Source organism: Cynocephalus volans, chromosome 7 (assembly GCF_027409185.1).
Source record: "Cynocephalus volans isolate mCynVol1 chromosome 7, mCynVol1.pri, whole genome shotgun sequence".
Classification (NCBI taxonomy): Eukaryota; Metazoa; Chordata; class Mammalia; order Dermoptera; family Cynocephalidae; genus Cynocephalus; species Cynocephalus volans.
This window is the reverse complement of record NC_084466.1, coordinates 135,985,229-136,006,514: the sequence shown is the minus strand read 5'-3', so window position 1 is coordinate 136,006,514 and position 21,286 is coordinate 135,985,229. Positions and strand designations below refer to the sequence as shown.

The following is a 21,286-nucleotide window of genomic DNA, read 5'->3' as shown; positions in this document are numbered from 1 at the left end:
ATGGCAGCCCTCTTTATCACTCTTCTGCCTTTCTCCAAACTTATATTCTTTGCCTCATTATCAAGCCTTTGCAGCCAATGATGTTAGAATCTTCACCACTAAAGAAAACACATCAGTCATCTGTAGATCATCTCATTACCTGAGCTAGGAGTTCTGTAAGGGCAGGGACATGACTGCAGCATTTGAAATCACTGGTCCCCCTCTCACATCGAAGGGGTGCTGTGCATGTGTTTAGATACACCAACAGAACATCAGATCTAGCACCTTCTATAACAGTCTTTCTAGCTTAGCAGTCCTTCAACTTATGATAAATGTCTCCAATGAGAATCCCAAAGAGGTTGTGATGCAGAGACACTGCAGCGGACAACAAATACCTGTCTATGATCTGTTTCTCTTAGTACCTTAATCTCTATCCAGCAACAAGGTAGGAGATACACTTGGATACCTTTGCAGACCTACAGAATTTCCCTATGGCCTGGGGAATTTTTAAAGCAGTCAGTGATTGCACTAGGGTGGGTGGAGGGAATTAACTTGGCAGGAGGAAGCATCACAGGACAACTTCCAGGGCTTACCATGAACTGCAATATCTTTTGTGTCCTGAATAAGGGCATTCCCAGCGGCCACCTGGACAGTGATGGTGTTGGTTCCCTCTGCAAGGAATATGTAGGAAATGCTGCTGTCCAAGGTGATGAGGGGCTACAAGAAGAAGTAACAACACCCATTTTGTCCTCTGTGGATATCAGATTTCCTTCCTTTCCTGTAAATTTCAGATGTTCACAAATCTACATAGCAGATTAGAACCTAAGAGATATTAGCTTGAAAAAGGAAAAAAAAAATCCCACTTTATACAGTTTTCTAAAACTGTGATTATTCTTCTGGTATCTAGGGAGAATATTAACATATGTGAAACACATTGTAAAATATTAATCCTGAGAGATGAAGATAAGACTGGACACCCTGGATTTTGCATGTCATTCTGTCCCTTCTCCTGAGGCAAAGTAGAAGCAGCTTTTGTAACCTGTTCTTGTTGCTAGAGAAATCAGAAATCATTTTTCTTCTCTCCACTATTCAGTGCTTATATTTCCATCCTGTATTCTATCGAACTGTAAGACCTTCCAGAGAAGAGAGACACAGAATAATTATATTTTTTTCCTGGGGATTAGGATCTTGATAAAAGCAGGTGCTTATTGGAGAGAAGAGAGTACAGATCCTGATACTGAACAGTTATTATTCATCTTAAAGCCCGTGCCTTCTCAAGTTATCTGTTGTTCAGAAAATATAACAGTAGAAGGCTGACCTAAGGCAGCTGATGAAGAAATTCCACAAGCACAGATGAGCAAATTCCCTCTCCTCTCCAGTGTCAGGACAACAACAGGATAGAGAATAATAAGGCTGTCAAGTGGGGGGTGCACAGAGCAGATCTTTAAGGGGGTGGGTGGGGCAGCTGTCACTCTGCCTACCCATGCCTGGCCTAGAGACCTACATGCCTAGCCCCGCAGAGGCTCCCAGATGTAGCTTTTAGTGTCCCACTGCAAGAGTGAAGTTCATTTCTTGCTTAAAAGTTTCAACTGTACCTCTGAAACAATAATTTGATTTCTTCTGCTTTAAGATTCTATAGCTCTGTTTTATGACCAGGCTGATGGCTGGAGTTAAGCAGGATTAGAGATATTCTCCTAAACTTCTGATACCTTTTATTCTGTGTTGGCTAAATGAAAGAAAAAGGGAGTACACAAAGAGATACACTCCTTCCTTTAACTAAGAGCAAACCCCAGACTTCCTGCATTCCTCCCCATACTTATGGCCGGGTGATGATATACACCTGGGTGTGGCCTTCTGAATTAAACAAGGATGAGGTGCTAGTAGGTTCTGTCATGGACATCAAATTCATTGGGCTGTGTAGAGTCCTGTTTTAGGAAGGAAGCTGAAGTCCAGTTGGTCTCAGCATAGCAATATGGGTCACAGCTATGGAATAAGGGTGTAGCAATACGTGTGCCACAGGGTTGCCATCTACAGTGTAATAAGAACAGTAACTTGGAACTCTGAATCTGTTACTGGTTTAATGAATGACTGTGGGCAAAGTTTGTCCCAATTCTGGGCCATAGTACTTTATCTGTTAAACAAAGGGTTTGGAAGATCTAATCAGAATCCATGAGATTGAGGAATGACTTCAGGCAAAATTTCTAGCTCCTACTGATCAGCCCCTTAGGTCGGCTTCACTACCTTTGTCACATTCTTTTTTTTTTTTTTTTTTCCTTTTAGTAAAGCATAATCGATTATACATATTTGTGGGGTACAGAGTCGAATATCAATACCTGTGGCCAAAGTATGATGATTAAATCAGGATAATTAGCATGTTCCACATTACAAAATTCCTGTGTCCATTAACCAATTTCTCCTAGACCCCTCATTCTCTCCCTTTCCCACTTCTAGTAACCACAGTTCTGTTCTCTCCTTCTGAAAGTTATTGCTCTCTTGTCTCCTTCTGAAAATTATTATTGTGATTGGTGTTTGTTTGTTTGTTTGTTTCATTTATTTATTTTTAGCTCCCACTTAGCGAGGACACAGGGTATTTCTCTTTCTGTGCCTGGCTTGTTTCACTTAACATAGTTTTCTCCAAGCCTTTGTCACATTCTCTGGAAAGAAAATGAGACAGCTCTGTACACCCAACAGAATGGCTATAACATTTTTCTTTAAAATGATAATACAATATAACATTGAAGATGCAGAGAACTGGAAGTCTCACACAATTTTGGTGGGAATGCAAAACGGTACAACCACTTAGGAAAAAGTTTAATTTTAAAAGAATTGCAAGAACCTTTTCTAAAGCTGTTGTACTACTTCACATTTTATAACTTGGCAATTGTAATCCTAGGAATTTAGTCAAGAGAAAAAAAAGAACACATGTCCATAAACAAAAAGAAAATGTTCATAACAGCTTATTTAGAACAGCAAAAAATTGGAAACAGCCCAGGAATTCATCAATAGGAAAATGAATAGATGAACTATAATATATTCATAAAATGAATATAAAAGAACAAATAAAGATTAAATATAACAGTATGGATGAATCCCAAAACCATGAGAAGTGAAAGAAGCCATATACAAAAGAATTAATACAGTATGATTTACATCTTTATGAAGTTCTAGAACAGGTAAATATAATCTATGATGGAAAAGAAAATAGAATAGTGGTTGGTTCTGGGAATTGGGAGTGGGAATTAACTGAGAAGGGCCTTGAGAGAACTTTCTGAAGTGATGATGATATTATATATCTTGATAGGAGTTTGGGTTACACAAGTGAATGCCTTTGTCAAAACTTGGTAAGTACACACTGAGGTTTGTGTGGTCCATTGTTGATACATTTTATACCCCCAAGGGGGGAAGGGTAAAGAAATACTGAATCATAATTAATGATTTGTAAGCTGAATCATTTAAGACAAAGTATATAAGTGTCTTAAATTTTCTTTGAAATGAATCAAAAGCTTGAGATAGATTGATGAATGGATAGATGGAGGGATAGAAAGATGTGTGACGGAACACATGTAGTAAATGTTAATGGCAGACTACAAATGGTGGGTATATGAATGTTCACTGAACTTTCTACTTTAGTGTATGTCTGAAATTTTTCATAATAAAATATTATGAGAAACATGAGAAAAAAGGGATAATAAATGTGCTTTTATTTTTCCTGACCCCATGAATTGCTTTCTCTGACCATAACTATATCACATTGCCCTTCCATTTTGGTTAACTGCTCTCAGCTATCTTTCATCTTTTTCCACCTGTCAACATCAGGCATTTTTCTCCCTTAATGGTTTTCTCTTTAGGGAACCTTCACTACTTTGTGTCGTCTTCTTTAGCTTTCAGTAGTACACGTGGCCTTTTCTCCTTTTCCTGCACACTTTTCTTGTCTTAATATGCATGTGGTCGGTACTATGCTGGACAATGGCATCTATTCTGAAAGGAGAGGTATTCCTCCTGTCCAGCAGATTTGATCTTGTCTTCATCTGGCTGCTTCCCCAGAAGATCCAGGGGCTAAGCGAGGGTACAGGGCTGCAGGACAAAGCGAATGCCATCTGAGGTAAGAGCACATGCCCTCCTCCCAGTTGGTCAGGGCACAGAGCCAAACCAAACGACTGTGCTAAATGGGAACACTCGGGCCCTGGGCAGCAGGGGCCTACAGACTCCTGTGTTAGGGAAACGGCAGGAGCTAATTTTGTTTTCCAGATTGCTTTTGTTTTTCATCAGCTGTTGTGGCATCATGGCAGATTTCACCTTCCTCGCAAACCTGGAACACTCAATAGGATTCTTGAATTGTTCATTGGCCACTGATATCTGCAGCCCAGTGCTCAATTAAGTCAGTATTTTAAGGTTCATTTATTCAAATCTTTTAGGCAGCAGACACATTTATTAAGCGAGACCTCTATAAGCCCAGCAAATCAGCCTTTCAGAGCCGCACAAATCCAACAGGTGGCTGATTGACTTCTCTGTCTCTGTGCTTTGTCCAAGCTGCAGAGCCAGCCCACAGCAAGGCCCCTTAGAATAAAACCTCATGTGCTGCCTAGGCTATGAGCTACATCCCTCCCCACAGAGAATCCCTCATGTGTGACAGGTCACATATTATCCCCTGAGCCCAACAAGAAATCGACAGACCTCTGAGTGGCTATTTAGTTATGAGATTTCCACTTGACTAATGGAACAGGGAGCTGCAGGGAGACCTTTGGACGGAGCCCACACCAGTTTCCCAGACACAGTAAGTCAAGTTAATATTGCATATTATAAAACCTCCACAATTTAAAATGTATATCTTGATAAAAGCTTCTATTTCCAAGTTGGACAGACTGTGCAATCACTATGCTTGCCTTACTTAACACCTTCAGCAGATTATATAGTAATGTATGAAAAATGCTTATCATAGGAAGTGGGAAGGCAGAATATATAATTGTGGATATACCATGTTCAGAACTATGTAAAATATCTTAAATACACACAAAGACAAGAAAAAATAAAGCAAATTAGTATCTATACCTGTGTTATGACTATCAAACTCATGTAAAAATTCAAAGGTTAAAAAATTTTTTTTTCCTCAAGTAATTTTCCTTGTACACACACACACACACACATTCAAACACATCCAAAAACTCTTTCAAAGTATCTAATTGTCTAAAGTATCACCATCCATAAATCTGGTTCTATCTTCTGCCCCCTTATTCTAAATCTGAATTTCTATGACAAAATAAAAAGCATTCATTTATGTCATTCAAAGTCATCTGTCATCTATCCTCCCTACCTTTCAGTTCTTTCTCCAACTTCTGCCCAAATGAATCCTGTGCTTTGGCTGAATCTGTCCACACAGAACACAACCATCCCCAAAGCCTTCCTTGCATACAAATCCCTTTCTCTCCTCCCTGTCTCAATTCTACCACTCCTTCAATGTGATCATAGGACCAACTTCATCTGTGACTTGCTCCATGACCCACAAAGCCTGCCTCCATCACCCCCCAGGTGCCTTGACTTGGCCGGTAATACTACATTCCATTGCCCTACCTTCTTGTATCTTTTCTCGGATGTTAACCTCATATCCTCAAATAGATTATATGTTTCTGAGAGGCAACAAATGGAATTTACACTGCTTTGTATTCCTCACAACATTTAGTGCAAAATACAAGCTCTTGAAAAAGATCCATGGAGGTACCGATACAATTTCACATCCCCTGCTGATAAGTCTGTAAGTATATGAGCCTACAGCTTCAGGAGTGCTTGCTTTCTTCTACTTACTTATGCATCATACTTGCTCACCAGTTAGTGCATGTGTGTTCATCTTGCCTTCTCATCTGGAATGTAATCTCCTTGAAAGTAGGGACAAATTTGCATGTGTTCTTCTACCCCTTGTAGCACCAAGCAAAGGGCTGGTTATAAAGTGGAGGCTCAATGCATTCTTATCAATAGGTTGATTTAACTCAACCACCTGGGTGAACCTATCCACTACATCTAGTCTCTCTCTCTCTCTCTCTCTCTCTCTCTCTGTCTGTCTCTCTCTCTCTCTTTCTCTGTCTCTCTCTCTCTCTCTCTCTCACACACACACACACACACACACACTCACTCACAAACACACAAATACATACAAATATCCAGAAAACACTACCCTCCAAGGTTATTAGCCTAAGTATTTTCTCTGTAAAATGAGATAAGTTCTTGCATCAGTAATGGTCTGATGATTAAATATTAGTATTAGTTCCTTTTACAGATCAGTTGGTTAGTCTAAGGGAACCAAATAAAGTATAAAACCACAGCTCTCACCATGACACCCAAATACATGTCATTCATTTGCCAGTCAATATAGAGTTCATTGGATCAATTAGTGGGCAGTGTGGCCTCCTCAATGTGTTTCTGGTATGGTGCTAAAGAAGAGCACTGAAAAGTACTTCTTTCCAATGAACCAAATAATCATTTTTGGAGACGGAAATGTAGTCCGTGGAACCAAGTCATATTTATCACCTAGATGTAGATGCTCCTAATGCAAATGGTGAACACAACAGTGACTAATGTTTTTGAATGCTTAGATGCTTTACATACCTTTTTTTATTTAATCCTCACAGCAATAATTGATAATAGTTATTATTGTTTTTACTTAGATGCTATAGTCAATAAAACTGAGACTCAAAGAATTTAAATGGCTTGACTAAAGGCATAGAGCAAGGAAGAATCTATCTGGACTCCAACTTTGGTTTATTTTACTCTGAAACCACTCTATTCTACTGCCTCTTACTAAAGAAACAGAAACCAGAATGCTCAGTTAATTTGTCCATTTTTTTAAATCAAATATTTATTGACACTGTATGGAATTTCAGTCTTAGAATCAGCATTCAAAGAAGAAAATGGCACTGTATAGAAACATTATGTCTTCAGTTTGCAGGCTGCTGAGTAATTCATTGTGTTGAATTGGTCAAGAACCACCCTCTTTGCATACATTAGTTTTGCAATAAAGGTCATCAGGTAAATGAAAACTAACAGAAAAGAATTCCCTGCCTGGGACAGCCAAACCCTCATATTCTCAGAAGAGAAGTGAACTTAAAATCTTCTTCTTCTTAACTTCTTCTCCCCAAATTATTTTAACTTTTTTCCTTCACTATGTATATCTCCAAGTCTTTGAAGCAAGATTTTAGGGTCTGTAATATCTAGGAGATAAACACCTCCAGTGGTGCAGCCAACGCATCCTGGAGCTGGGGGATGGTGCATGGTAGATGGAAATTGGGAGACCTGGGCTTGAGGTCTGGCTCTGTAACTAACCAAGTATTTGAACTTGGAATGCTCATCTCACACAGGGAACTTCACTTCTCAATGCGCCAAATAGGGATTTTATTAAATAATCTGCCCATCCATTATCCTGGAATAATCATCCCAGAAATGAAAAAGTATTAGTTGCCTATACTAAGAAATTAATTTTGGAAAAATGAGGCACAAATAATACAAACAGAAAAAGGTCACTTGGTCATGAACCTTGCTCTATCTTTTCCCAACTTATCCTAAATATCAGTTTCAACAACATAATAAAAAGCATCTATTTATTGAGTGAATAGTGTATACCAAGTAAATATGTGTTATCTTGATTTTCGCAACAATCAACCAGAGATAGGCATTATTCTCTCTAGTTTACAGTAAGTGAATTACATCTTAGGTCAAATAACTTGATCGAGCTCACACATCCAGCATGTAGCAGTGCTGGAAACCTAACCCGATACTCTATAAATCCTAGGTCATGTTCTCTCCAATACATCATACTGCCTCCCTAAAAAAATAAATAAATAAAATAAAACTCTAAACAAATGAACAAACAAAAACCCAATCAGGGATGACTCATCTCTCATTTTCATGCAGCGGTGAAGAGACGGTGAAGTTCCCTTTGGTCATCACTAAGCAGTAACTGAATATTATCCCCCACTCTTTTGATATCTAGCATTTCCAAGTCTGATGTGATATCTCTCCTAACTTTTTATTTTTTAATTAAAGCTCTCCCCAAGATAAGCAATGCCAATCACATCATAAGTTTTCAAGGAAAACACAAATTTGAGAGTTAACAACTCCAGGGGGAGCCAGTCATAGGGAGGCCTCCATGACTTTGAGAGTTTTGTCACAAGGAACTGACTATGTCCTCTCAACAAACAGCAGATAAAATTGTCCTCATACACTGGCAGGGGATGAGAAAGATAAATCAGATCATTCTATTCTTTTTAACAAGGTCTACCCTCAGAAAAAAACTTGTAAATCAGAGCTTACTTAACCTGCTGGGATTTATCATAATCTAACTGACCTGGGGGAAGGAAAATATCAAACTCCAGTCCACTGTACATTTGCATGCAGAAGAATGGAAATATCCACCTGCAGCCCACTCTAGTCAACCCTATCCCACTTGGGGGGGGGAAGGGATTAGGAATACCTTTGAATTGCATAGTCCAGAAGCTCACTAAAAGACTGAGTCCTAATAATAGGTCTATAGAAAGCTTTCCCTCCCCCTATACCTTACCACCACATTACTGAAGGCCTATATACAGCCATTCCTTGTACTTAGTAGTACATCATGTCCACCTATCAATAAAAATTTCAAGGCACAATAAAAGGCAAAAAGCACAATTTGAAGAGACAGAGCAAGCATCTGAGACAGATATGGTGGGGATGTTGGAATTAGCCAGTCTGGGAATTTTAAACAGCTACTATTAATATGCCAAGGGCTCTAATGAATGAAGTAGACAACGTGCAAGAACAGATGGGCAATGTAAGCTTAGAGATGGAAATCCTAAGAAAGAACCAAAAAATAAATGCTAGAAATCAAAAACACTGTACCAGAAATAAAGAATGTCTTTGATGGGCTTATTAGTAGACAGGACATAACTCAGGAAAGAATCGTCGAGCTTAAACATATCTCAATAGTAACCCTCAAACTGAAAAGCAAAGAGAACAAAAATGAAAAAAAAAAAAAAAAACAGAACCGAATATCCAAGAATGTGGGACCACTACAAAAGGTATAAATACATGAAATGTAAATATAAGAGGCAGAAGAAAGAAAAGAACAGAAGAAATACCTGAAACAATAATAACTGATAAACTCCCCAAAGTAATGTCAGATACCAAACCACAGACACAGGAAGCTCAGAGAAGACCGAACGGGACTAACGCTAAAAGCTTACAACTAGTCATGTCCTTTTCAAATTGTGGAAAATCAAAAATAAAGGAAAAATCCTGGAAGAAGGCAGAGGAAACAAACGCTTTACCTGGAAAGGAGAAAAGCTAAGAATTACATCTAACTTCTCCTCAGAGACTATGCAAGCAAGAAGAAAATGGACTCGCATATTTAAAGTGTTGAGAAAAAACCCCACCAAGTCTAGAAGTCTGTACCTTGCAAAATTATCCTTCAAAAGTGAAGGGAGAAAAAAAAAGATTTCCTCAGAAAAACAAAACTTGAGGGAATTTGTTGCTAGTAGACCTACCTTGCAAAAATTGTTAAAAGAAATTCTTCAGAGGGAAGGAAAATAATATAGTTCAGAAACTTTGAACCACATAAATAAAAGGAAGATCACTGAAGAAGAAATAAGTGAGGGTAAAATAAAAAACTTATTTTTCATATTTTTAATTGACCTAGCAGATAAAAGTGTGTTCAAAATAATTATAGCAACACTGTACTTGATTATGTATGCTTATATATGTGTGTGTGTATATATATATACACATGCACAAACATACATACATATATATATATCTTATGTATGCTTATACGTAAGGGAAATGAATGACAGTAGTAATACAGGAGGCAAAAGGGAGGAATTATGATTAGTTTGTTTTTATAAAGCAGCCACACTACCCATGGAGTTGTTTAGAGTTATTTAAAATGGGCTTCAATTAGTTGTAAGTATACATAGCAAATTCTAGGGCAACCACTAAAAAAAGTTTTAAGAAAAAAAGTATAAGTGGTATACTAAGAACAGAGAAAATCAGTAAGGATACAGTTGAGCTCAACAATGCCATCAATCAACTGGAATTACACCTGTAGATTATTTCATCAAAAAATAGGAGAATACACATTCTTCTCAAGCCCACATGGAATATTTTTACCACAATAGATCACATTCTGGGCCATAAAACACTCTTTAAAAAGTTTAAAAGTATAGAAATCATACAATGTCTGCTCTTAGATCGCATGGAATTAAACTACAAATCAATATGAGGAAGATAACTGGAAAATTCAAAAGTATATGGAGATTAAACAACACACTTCTAAATAATACATCTGTCAAAGAAGAAATCTAAAAAGAAATTAAAAAATATTTTGAACTAAATGAAAATAAAAACACAACTTATTGAAATATGTTGAATGCAGAAAAGGCAGTGCTTAAAGGAAAATTTATAGCATTGAATATGTATATGAGTACTGAAAAAGAAGAAAGATCTAAAATTTGTCATCTAAGCAAAAGAAAACTAGAAAAAGAAAAACAAATTAAATCTAAAGTAAGCAGAATAAAGAAACAATAAAAATTAGAACAGAAGTCAACGAAATTGAAAACAGAAAATCAATAGAGAAATCCATGAAACCAAAAGCTGGTTCTATGAAAAAATCAATAGAATTGATAAGCCTCTAGCCAGACTAACCGAGAAAAAAGAGAAGGAATGCAAATTACTAATATCAGAATTGAAAGAGAAGGTATCACTACAGATTCCATGGATATTAAAAGGATAATAAAGAAATAAAATAAACAATTCTATGCCCACAAATTTAATAACTTAGATGAAGTGGATCAATTCTTTGAAAGACATAATCTGACAAAACTCACACAAGATGAAAAAGAAAATTCAAATAGGCCTTTATCTGTTAAAGAAATCAAATCAGTAATTAATAACCTTGCAGAACAGAAAGCACCAGGCCCAGATTATTTTCCAAGTGAATTCCACCAAACATTTAAGAAAAAAATATGCCAATTCTCCAGTCTTTTTCAGAATGTAAAAGAGGAAGGAGTACTTCTTAACTCAGTTTATGAAGCCAGCATCACCCTAATACCAAGACAAGATGAAGATACTACCAGAAAAGAAAACTAAGGACCAATATCTCTCTTGAACAAACATACAAAAACCATCCACGAAATATTAGCAAATTGAATCCAACCTTGTATAAAAAGGATTATATACCATGACCAATATCAGAACATATTCCAGTGTATAAGGCTGGTTCAACATTTAAAAATCAATTAATGTAATCTATCACATCAACAGGCTAAAAAAGAAATAACATGATCATAACAACAGATGCAGAAAAAGCCTTTGACAAAATCCAACACCCATTTATTATAAAAATGCTCAGTTAACTAGTAATAGAGAAGCTTCTCCAAATAGTTAAACGATGTCAATAAAATCCCTAAAGCTAACTTTATACTTAATGCTGTGAAACTTGAAACTTTCCCACTAAGATCAGAGACAAGGAAAGGATGTCCCTTTCTCCACTTCTTTTCAACATCATACTAGAAGTCCTAGCTAATGCAATAGGATAAGAAAATGAATATAAGTTGTACTGATTGGGAAATAAGAAATAAAACTATATTTGTTCACAGATGACATGATAGTCTATGTAGAAAATCCAAAAGAATCAACAACAACGACAAAAATTCCTGGACCTAATAAGTGACTATCGCAAGGTTACAGGATACAAGGTTAATATGCAAAAGTTGATCACTTTTCTATATACCAGCAATGAACAAGTGGAATTTAAAATAAAAAAGTAGTATCATTTGCATTAGCCCCACCAAAAGTGAAATACTTATGAAAAAAACTAAAAAAATAGGTACAAGATCTTTTAGGAAAACTACAAAACTCTGGCAAAAGAAATCAAAGAATAAATAAATAGGGAGATAGTCTGTGTTCGTAGATAGGAAAACTCAATATTGTCAAGATGTCAGTTCTTTCCAACTATAGATTCAATTCAGTCTCAATGAAAATCCCACCAAGTAATTTTGCAGTTATTGAAAAACTGATTACTAGAGTTTATATAGAGAGGCAACAGAACCAGAATAGTCAATACAATATTGAAGGAGAAGAACAAAGTTAAAGACTAACTCTACCCAAATTCAAGTGCTACTAAAAATCTACAGTAATCAAGACAGTACAATATTGGTGAAAGAACAGGCAAATGGACCAATGAAACAGAATAGAAAGCCCAGACATAGACCCACAAAAATGTACTCAACTGATACTTGACAAAGAAGCAAAAGTAATGCAATAGAGCAAAGACAGTCTTTTTAAGAAATCGGGCTGTAACAACTAGATATCCACATGCAAAAAAAACAAATCTAGGCACAGACCTTACATTGTTCAAAAAAAAAAAATCTCAAAATGGATAATAGACCTAAATTTAAAACACAAAACTATATAACTTCTAGAAGATAATACAGTAGAAAACTTAGATGACTTGGATACAGTAATGACATTTTAGATACAAACCCAAAGGCATGACATACAGGGAAAAAAAATAAGAATTGATAAGGTGGATTTCATTAAAATTAAAAGTTGCCTACAAAAGACACTGTCAAGAGAATAAAAAGACAAGCTGCCGACTGGGAGAAAATATTTGTAAAAGACATATGTGATACAGAATTGTTATCCAAAATATACAAAGGACTCTTAAAACTCAACAACAAGAAAAAGAACAACCCAATTAAAAAATGAGCAAAAGACCTCAATAGGCACCTCATCAAAGATGGTATACAGCTGGCAAATAAGCATATGAAAAAATGTTCCACATGATATGTCATCAAGGAAATGTAAATTCAAACAACAACGAGATACCACTACATACCTATTGTAATGGCCAAAATCCAGAACACGATGCCACCAACTACCGGCAAAGATGTGGAGCAACAAGAACTCTCATTTGTTGCTGGTGGGAATGCAAAATTGTCCAACCACTTTGAAAGACAGCTTGGTGGTTTCTTTTAAAACCAAACATCTATTATCATATAATCTAGCAATCATGCTCCTGGTATTTATACAAAGAAGTTGAAAACTTATGTCCACACAAAACCTTCCATACGGTTGTTTATAGCAGCTTTATTCATAATTGCCAAAACTTGGAAGCAACCAAGATGTTCTTCAGTGAGTGAATGGATAAATAAACTGTGGTACATTCAGACAATGGGATATTATTTGGCATTAAAAAGAAATGAGCTATCAAGCCATAAAAGACATGAAGGAAACTTAAATGCATATTACTACATGAAGAAAGCCAATCTGAAAAGGCTGCATACTATATGATTCCAACTACGTGACATTCTGGAAAAGGCAAAACTGTGGAGACAGTAAAAAGATCAGTAGTTGCCAGGCATGCGGGGAGAGAGGGAAAAACAAGGGAAGCACAGAGGAATTTTAGGACAGTAAAACTATTCTGCTTGATACTATCATGGTACATGTCATTATACACATTTGTCTTGTCCAAACCCATGGACTACACAACACCAAGAGTGAAGCTTAATGTGACTCTGTTCCACTCTGGTGGGGATGTTGATAACAGGGGAGGCTGTGCACGTGTGGGGACAGTGGACGCATGAGAAATCTCTGTACCTTCTTCTCAAAAGTTTTAGGTTCTTTTGCTGTGAACCTAAAACTGCTCTAAAAAAATAAAGTTAAAAATAACACGGGGTACAAACGTAATTTGTGGTAATGGGCATGCTGCCAGTATGGGTCTGGCCTTCACATCTTCAGCACGAGGGATGACAATCAGCTTTGTATCTCATGAATATTCACAACCAATAAAAAAATAAAATATCGAAAAATAAATAAATAAAAATAACCAGAAATACAGAAGAACATTAAGAACATTAATTAAATTGAGGAACTCTCAGCTTAATTGTTCCTAGCTTCTGTCATATAATTGTGGTCATTCTTGACACAGGCGTCACCGTCACCAGTTGCTGGGAGTAGGGAGTATCTGGAAAGTCCAGAGTTTGGCCCATTCAGTTCCTTTCTTTAAGGAACCTCCTTTCTTTGCGGCAACCTCAGTACCTGGCTTAGGAAGAATGCTAGCATGTGTAGGACACCTGAAAGGTGTTGCTAAGAGTTGTCTACATGTGTTATCCAAATTAATTTTCACAAGGCTGCCTTTAGATATCTAGTTCACACTGGACAGGTGGGGTGACTTAATTTCAGAGACGCTAAATAGCTTCCTTGATATTGTGTAACTAGTGAGGGGAAAGGCCAGGGTTAAAACAAAATGGAGCAAATGAAATTTTAGAAATATTGATCCCAGGAGCAAGAGCATGCAGATTTGTATAGTTTCTCAAAGTACTCTTTCTTCCTTAGGATTATTTTAACTTTACCTATTAAAGTAATGAATTTGGTGTGGGAAGGTATGTTTTATTTAATACCACAGTTCATAGCTTCATTAAGTATCTCCCATTGCCTGCAGCCCCAGTGTCCCCAACATCAACAAAGAAGCTGGAGAATAGGAGCATTCAGGCTAGATCTAATTTGACACTGATAAGAAAGCCCCAGACCTTCGTACTATTGCCGAACCACCAGAAATAAGTAAGGGTCCCCATTTGACTGGGCCACACGACTGCACTGATGTTGACCTCCTTATTTCTTATGGTGACAAATGGAACTCGGAGATGAACATGCTCCACAGGACCTAAGGGAACAGGAAAAACAATATCAGTGTTTATATTCCTGGAATAAGTGGTCAAACTTTATTATACCCCTAGATTCTTAACTTTAATTCCTATCACCATCCCCTGTAATAAAGCAAAGATCACAAACTCATAAATGTTGGGAGGTGTGTGTGTCCTAGAAATGAAGCACCCTCTATCACAGGGAACTCAAATTAGGTTTCAGAGTTTTTGGGTGGCATCTGAACTTGATTTGCATCTGATAAGCCCAACCATGAATGCTTATGAACCTCCAATCCAAGGACAAAGCTCATTTACTAGACATTTAGCCAATAAATAGGAAGATAAACAGCAGTCTATTTCCTTTCTGATGATTAGCCTGTATTGTCATGTGGGGTCAGCGCATTGTTTGGATGGCTCCTGCACTATCCTCGATTGTTAATTGGTTTCCATCCTCTTCAACAATTGGCCATTGTGCCTCCTCATCTGTAGTGCGCAGTGGGTGTCATTCAGGAGCCGGCAAGGCCATTTTACAAAGAGGGAAAAGCACATCTCTCTAAATCAAAGGAGAAACAAATGCCAGGTTTCCAAATAATAAAAGAGCTGCTTGAAAAAAGATGACTAAAACTTCTCTTTTTTCCCCCCAGAAAACTGGTACAAGCAGCATCACATTCTAAACTAGCAAGTAAAAGAGACAGAAACATGAACACACCCACAGCATGATAAGTGAGAATTTTAATTGAATTCATTTCCAAATAAAATGAGAAGAGGAAACTGCTGATGAAAAAGTGTTAATGTGTCAGTGTTGCATTTGGGTGGGGGGGTAGAATTTTTTTGTTAAAGTCTTTGGGATTTTTCTCCCTCACCCCCACCCCTTCCTTTTCCCTTCCTCCCTCCCTCTTTTTTACCTTCCTTTCCTTTTTCTCTTTCTTCCTTTCTTCCTTTTCTTCCTCCCTCATTCTTTCCCTTCCTTAAATTCTTCCTACTTAACCAAATCCAATGAAAATATTTTAATTATATGTCCACCCCATGTTGGAGCATATTTTCCCATTTTCCACTGTTATCAATTTGATGAGTACAGGTGACTAAAGAGAATTCCATATGAAGGTCTTAAGCCACAGCTGTAGCAAGGACATCTCTTTAGTCTGGAGACCTTGAGTTGTCCTCATAGGTAGGACATTTTTCAGGCCATCTAGACTTCACTATTTGCATCCTTGGTAATTTTGGAGACAACTCAGTTTAAAGGGAAGAAAACAGATGGATACTTCTTATTTCATCTCTGGCACAAATTTAGCTATATGGTGTTTTCTTCTATCGTGCAGAGCCTCAGTCCTACACAGAATATTACCCTGTCCTAAAAATTACTTACTGTCTTAGTAATAAGAACATGTGAAGGTGCTGTGTGGTTGTTCAAAGTACCATATAATTTATTATAGGTTGGCACTATTTCTACCACTGCCGCTCCCCCTTCACTATTTTTGTCTATAATGTCCCTCTGAGGACAATGGGTATTCTCCTGAATCTCAATGGGCATATTCTGTATGATAGGTAATTTTATAATGGGGGAAAAAGTGTTTGGACCGGGACTACTATTTGGGTGGGGAGACCAGCAAGGCCAAATTGTACTTTCCTGAACAATCAACAAGTGTACAAGAATCTATGTATCTATAGCCTGAAAACACTCTGCCTCCAGCTCTCTGCCTTCAGCCCAGACATATGCACCTCAAGATTTCTTCCAGCAAATAATTTCAACCCTGTCTCTTGAGATACACATCTGGCTGGAAATTTACTTATTTCAAATAATTTACTTATTTCAAATTACTTAAAAATAAGTAACTTTCAGGACACGGTATTATTTTTGTATGGTTGGATTGTGATGAAAGTAAAAAAATAAAGTGTGAGAAAACAATGGCTACTTCGTTGCTTTATTTCTCATGTTTAGGAGATATGTCTTTTTACTGTTTGTGTCTTACTCATCCATGGGGAAGAGAAAGAGGCTGTGGGACGGGATCCTGGGAGGGAGATGAGACACTTTGTTTCTCACATGAACACCGCAGACTCTTTCTCTGTATCCACATTCAGATCTCTTATTCTTCCCCTGCTGGGAAAGCAGCGCTCTTTACCCTCAGAGTCATTACTTCTGTTCTTGCCGCCATCCCCCAAACGGCATGAAGCCCATTCCCCAAGCCACCCCACAGTTAAGCGGTGATGCAGCTACACTTCGTGGCCCTGGAAATTCTTCTCAGCTTTCTGTCACTCAGAAACCTTGGCTCACCTGGGGCTGACACTGTCAGGTACTGCGACGCCCGGGGAGGTAAAAGGACATCTCCTTCTCCATAAACTCATGCCAAACACAAAAGGGATGGGGCTTCCACAAATTAAAACATCATTAAACATGGTCACATTTATTCCAGCTTCAGGCTGAGCATGTTTGGTTTAAAATCATCTTAGAAATGAACCCCATGCAGTAGCTTTTTAGGGCAAAGATCCTGAGCCTTCAACGTGGAAACAAACCATGGCTCAGTGAGAAGAGAAGAGAGCTGAAGAGATTCAGGAGAAAACATAACAAACTCCTAAAGTCCTCACTGTCAAATAGTGCCCCTTTTGATAAAAATCTAATAATCTGTGAGAGATTGGTTATTATGGGCAGCTAACAACGACTTTTGTTAGCTAATGGCCCAAGGTAAGGCCAAGAGCAGTTTCCACTATAATAACTGTCTGGTAAATGCAGCTATGATTGATTTGGAGGGAATTATGAGCACGATAAAAGTTTCAAGGAACATTTCCTCCTTCATGCACATAACCCACAGCATAAACCTGTTCCTTGCTGTTGTGTTTTTTGCCACTAAGATACATTAGTCTTTGTGCCCTGCAGGCAAAGCCCACTCTTGGCAGAATTGGGAACGTGGGTACGATAGGTCCTTGGGATATAAGAAGATAAGGTTCTTTTTTTCTTTTCTTTGTCTTCATTTATAAATGCAGCACTTTGCTGCAAAACTGTCAGGCAGAAAGTTAATAGAAAGTACTCAGTAATTACTATAATAACAGGTAACATTCATCATGTGCCAAGCTGGGTGCTAAGCAGCATTCTGCACATTGCAGAAAAATGTTAACATAGATCTGAAATTGTCATCCTTAGCCAGGTCTGCATGCAAGGTTGGCCATTGGCTGGTGTCTGGGAACTTGGCTCTGGAAGTGTCCCTAGTCAACAGTTCACTGATAAGAGTAGTTCACTCTGCCTAAACTGTTTTTGCAAACAATAAGGTTTATTCCAAACACTCACTTTCTGCTGGGCATTTGGAGTTTTGGTATGTACCAGGCAGAGTGTGCCTACATGATCAGCCCCCAGTAAGAACTAAGGTCACTGAGACTCTAATGAGTTCTCTGGTAGACAGCCCTTTGCACTTGTTACAACTCATTGCTGGAGGAATTAACATGTCCTGTGTGACTCCATGGGCAGAGAACTCTTGAAAGCTTGTGCCTAGTTTCCCCCAGACTTTTCCCCTGAGACTCTTCCTTCTGCAACTCCACTTTGTATCCTTTCACTGTAATAAATCATAGTCATGAGTGAAACTGTGTGCTGAGTCCTGTGAGCCCTCCTCATGAATGACCAAACTTGGAGGTGGTCTTGGGGGACCTCTGATGCACATACACATTATCCAATTTGATCCTCACAGCCTCCCTATAAGCTAAGTAATAAAGATGAGAAATCAGGTTTATACAGGCTAAGAAAGTTGATCAATATTAGATGTTCAATAATAAGATATAATCAGAATTCAAACACAGTTCTCCCTTGCTTTAAAGCCTGGGCTCGCAATGCCTTGAGTGTTACCCACCTGGGTTTCTGACCAGGTGCTTCTGGCACACCATGATCATAGTTGGTGTGGTATGGTGTGGTTATCACCACTTTGCCTATTTTTGGCCCATTTTCAGCAGCACCTCCACTTCCCCACCAGAATGTGAACTTGGCAAGGGCAGGACCATATCTTCATTGCAACCTCCCCAGTATCTAGCAGAGTGCTTTGCACATGTTAAGAACTCAGCAAACATTTGTTGAATAAATTAAGGAATAATTGCATGTTTTATTTGTGTTTCCTATTTACTGTTACAAGAGCCCTGTGAGGAAAGTAGCAGTCAGAATTACATCATTTAAAGCCAGAGTTTAGGAGAACTAAGGAAGAAATCATTCATCTCATGGTCATGTAGACTGGCATTTTTAGAGACATAACTGATCTATACCCAGGTCTCTTCCCCTATCACTGTTGATATGTAGCATATTACTTGAAAACCACTGTGGGGTATATATGTAAAAATTATAGAAGTCCTTAGACCCACGAGTATCACTTACAGAGGTGTGGAAAACCAATTCCAGCCCCAAAACAATATTTCCTTGATCCAACATTCTAAAACCCACAATATTTAAGTTTCAGTTTATGAGAGTCAAGTCCAAGGACACCTAATACACAAAATGCATCCAGGACAAACAAAATATTTGGAACTTCAGCTGTTGTTTTGGTTTGTGCCAAGCAACAGCCAATAGCAATGAAATAGATTCTAGGACAACAACAACAAAAAAATCTGGCACATTCTTGGAATTGTTTACAACAAAGTGAACTTGCAGTAACCTTGGATGTCAATTTTAACTTTCGTGTGTATTCAATTCTACATTTAAAAAAACCTAAACGTGCTTCTCTAATCCTTCTTTAGCCCTTCTAATAGTTTATTTGATTTGTGCCATCTCCACTCATAATAGCCTGAAAATGAACTTGAGACCATCAACCAGATGGGTTTCCAATCCTTATATTTTCAGGATTCTCCAAAGCAAAGGGAAGGCACTTTGGCCTGAATGTGTGTCTGTGTGTGCACTTACATTAGAGCAGAGAGGCACCAAAAAGGAGGGACTGGTTAGTAATACGTCATCCAAACTTTCAAAATAATCAATCTACTTCACTATTATGAAGCTCTGGAACACAGATGAACTCGTACACATCTCAGTCTTTGGATCTGGACACCATAGTAGTCACACTGAACCCAGCCTCAGCATGAATTTCAGAAAGTCTGGACAGAGGGAGCTGCCCACTGAAAGAGGGGAAGAAAGGGGCTGGCTCATGCCACTTACAAACCACATGCAGGAAGAGGACCGCCGTATCTGAGCCAAGGTTGTTCTCTGCATAGGCTGTCACCTGGAAGATCCCTGCACTCTTATACACGTGCTTGATGCCGTCCTCGATGGGGCTGAAATTAGCGTAGGACACAGCAATCCCATCCCCAAAGTCAAGCTGGATGTTTGTCCTTTGGAGATCTCCCTGCAAGAGGGAATAGCAGTTGCCTGGGTCCATTCACATGGTCAAGTCTGACTCTTACCTAACGCTGTCTCCTGTGGCTTCAGAATCACCCTCTGAGGACCTACAGTCTTTCCCAGGGGGCTGGAACACACTCAACACAATCAGACTCCCATCTGATATTCACTGGGCACCACAGGCAGGCACTGTGGACCTATCGTCCCTGTGTGCCCAAGCTCAAGGCAGCCTGCATTGGAGTGACACTAGCAATAGTGGGTAAGGTGGAGCCTCTGTGAAGCTCTGAAGTGGGGAAGCCAAGGGCTTCCTTAACTCCTTGACTCCCTCACACATGTTTTAATTCTTCTACTGTATCATAGTAGAAACAGCAAACAGTTACAGAGTTTCTTATCAGTGCCAAGAAATTAATCTCCTCGCAACTCATACTGTAGAAAGTATTACCGCCCCATTTGTAAAAATAAGTTTAGTATTTAGACCAAAGTGTCATAGACAGTAGTGGCAGACTCAAGTTTTGGAGCCAGACTGTCTGATTTCACTACTGATGCTCTCAACTACTAGGCTATAATTATATATTTTTTTCTATTTTTGAGCATTTATTATAATGTTCCAAGAACTATGCTAACCGCTTAATAAATATTATATAATGCCATCTTCAAAATAACAATATGAGGTGGGATAGGTATTCCTATTCTACAGGTGAATATTGTATATCATCCAAAATTATATCTCTGTTCTCCTGTTTTGGGGCTTCCCTAACCCTACCTAAGCCCTGAAGTCGCTTCTGTCCACCTCAGCTCACAGATATCTCTGCCTCTTGGAAGGTCAAGAGCCCCCTTGGTTCTGCCTGCTGATGTGACCCAGTGGTCCAGGTGGGTGCATCTTACCACACTAGCCAATACTTAGCTTCTTAAAGGTTGATGCTGAACTCCATCCTTCTCACCCTCCTCTCACCACTCCGCACTATATTGGGCCAACACCTTGGATAAATACAATGAACTTGACCCCAAAACAAAGACCTCATGTGAAAGAGATGAGGAATATAATATATGAGTAATATAGATGATGGAATAAAGAGAGAAATACATCATTTTGGAATTATGAGCCAATCCTTCTGCCCAGTGAATGTGCATTGATCACAGTTTCACTTTCCATCTCTTCCCCCATGGCTACCCAGATGTGAATGAAATATTGATCAGTGCTCTCTTGCCCCCACACAATGTCAACTACCTCCGAGTTTATGAATATATATTAAAGTGGAAATGAACTGGAGGCAATTCAAATGGATAAGATCGCAGCTCTTCACATCCATTCAAGAGAAGGTTTTTAGAGCTCTCGTCCTGGAAACTC

The 21,286-nt window shown here is 38.4% G+C and overlaps 1 protein-coding gene across 1 annotated transcript in view; it reads right to left on the bottom strand.

Annotated features, from left to right (window-relative positions):
- The window catches only part of SORCS3 (sortilin related VPS10 domain containing receptor 3), a 575,161-nt gene that overhangs the window by 14,675 nt on the left and 539,200 nt on the right, over nt 1-21,286 (bottom strand). The window contains exons 19-21 of the mRNA XM_063102487.1: nt 19,759-19,945; nt 14,529-14,662; nt 573-696 (exon numbers count right to left, since the gene is read on the bottom strand). Of these exons, the coding sequence (XP_062958557.1) occupies nt 573-696; nt 14,529-14,662; nt 19,759-19,945 (445 nt within the window). The remainder of the gene's footprint in view (nt 1-572; nt 697-14,528; nt 14,663-19,758; nt 19,946-21,286) is intronic.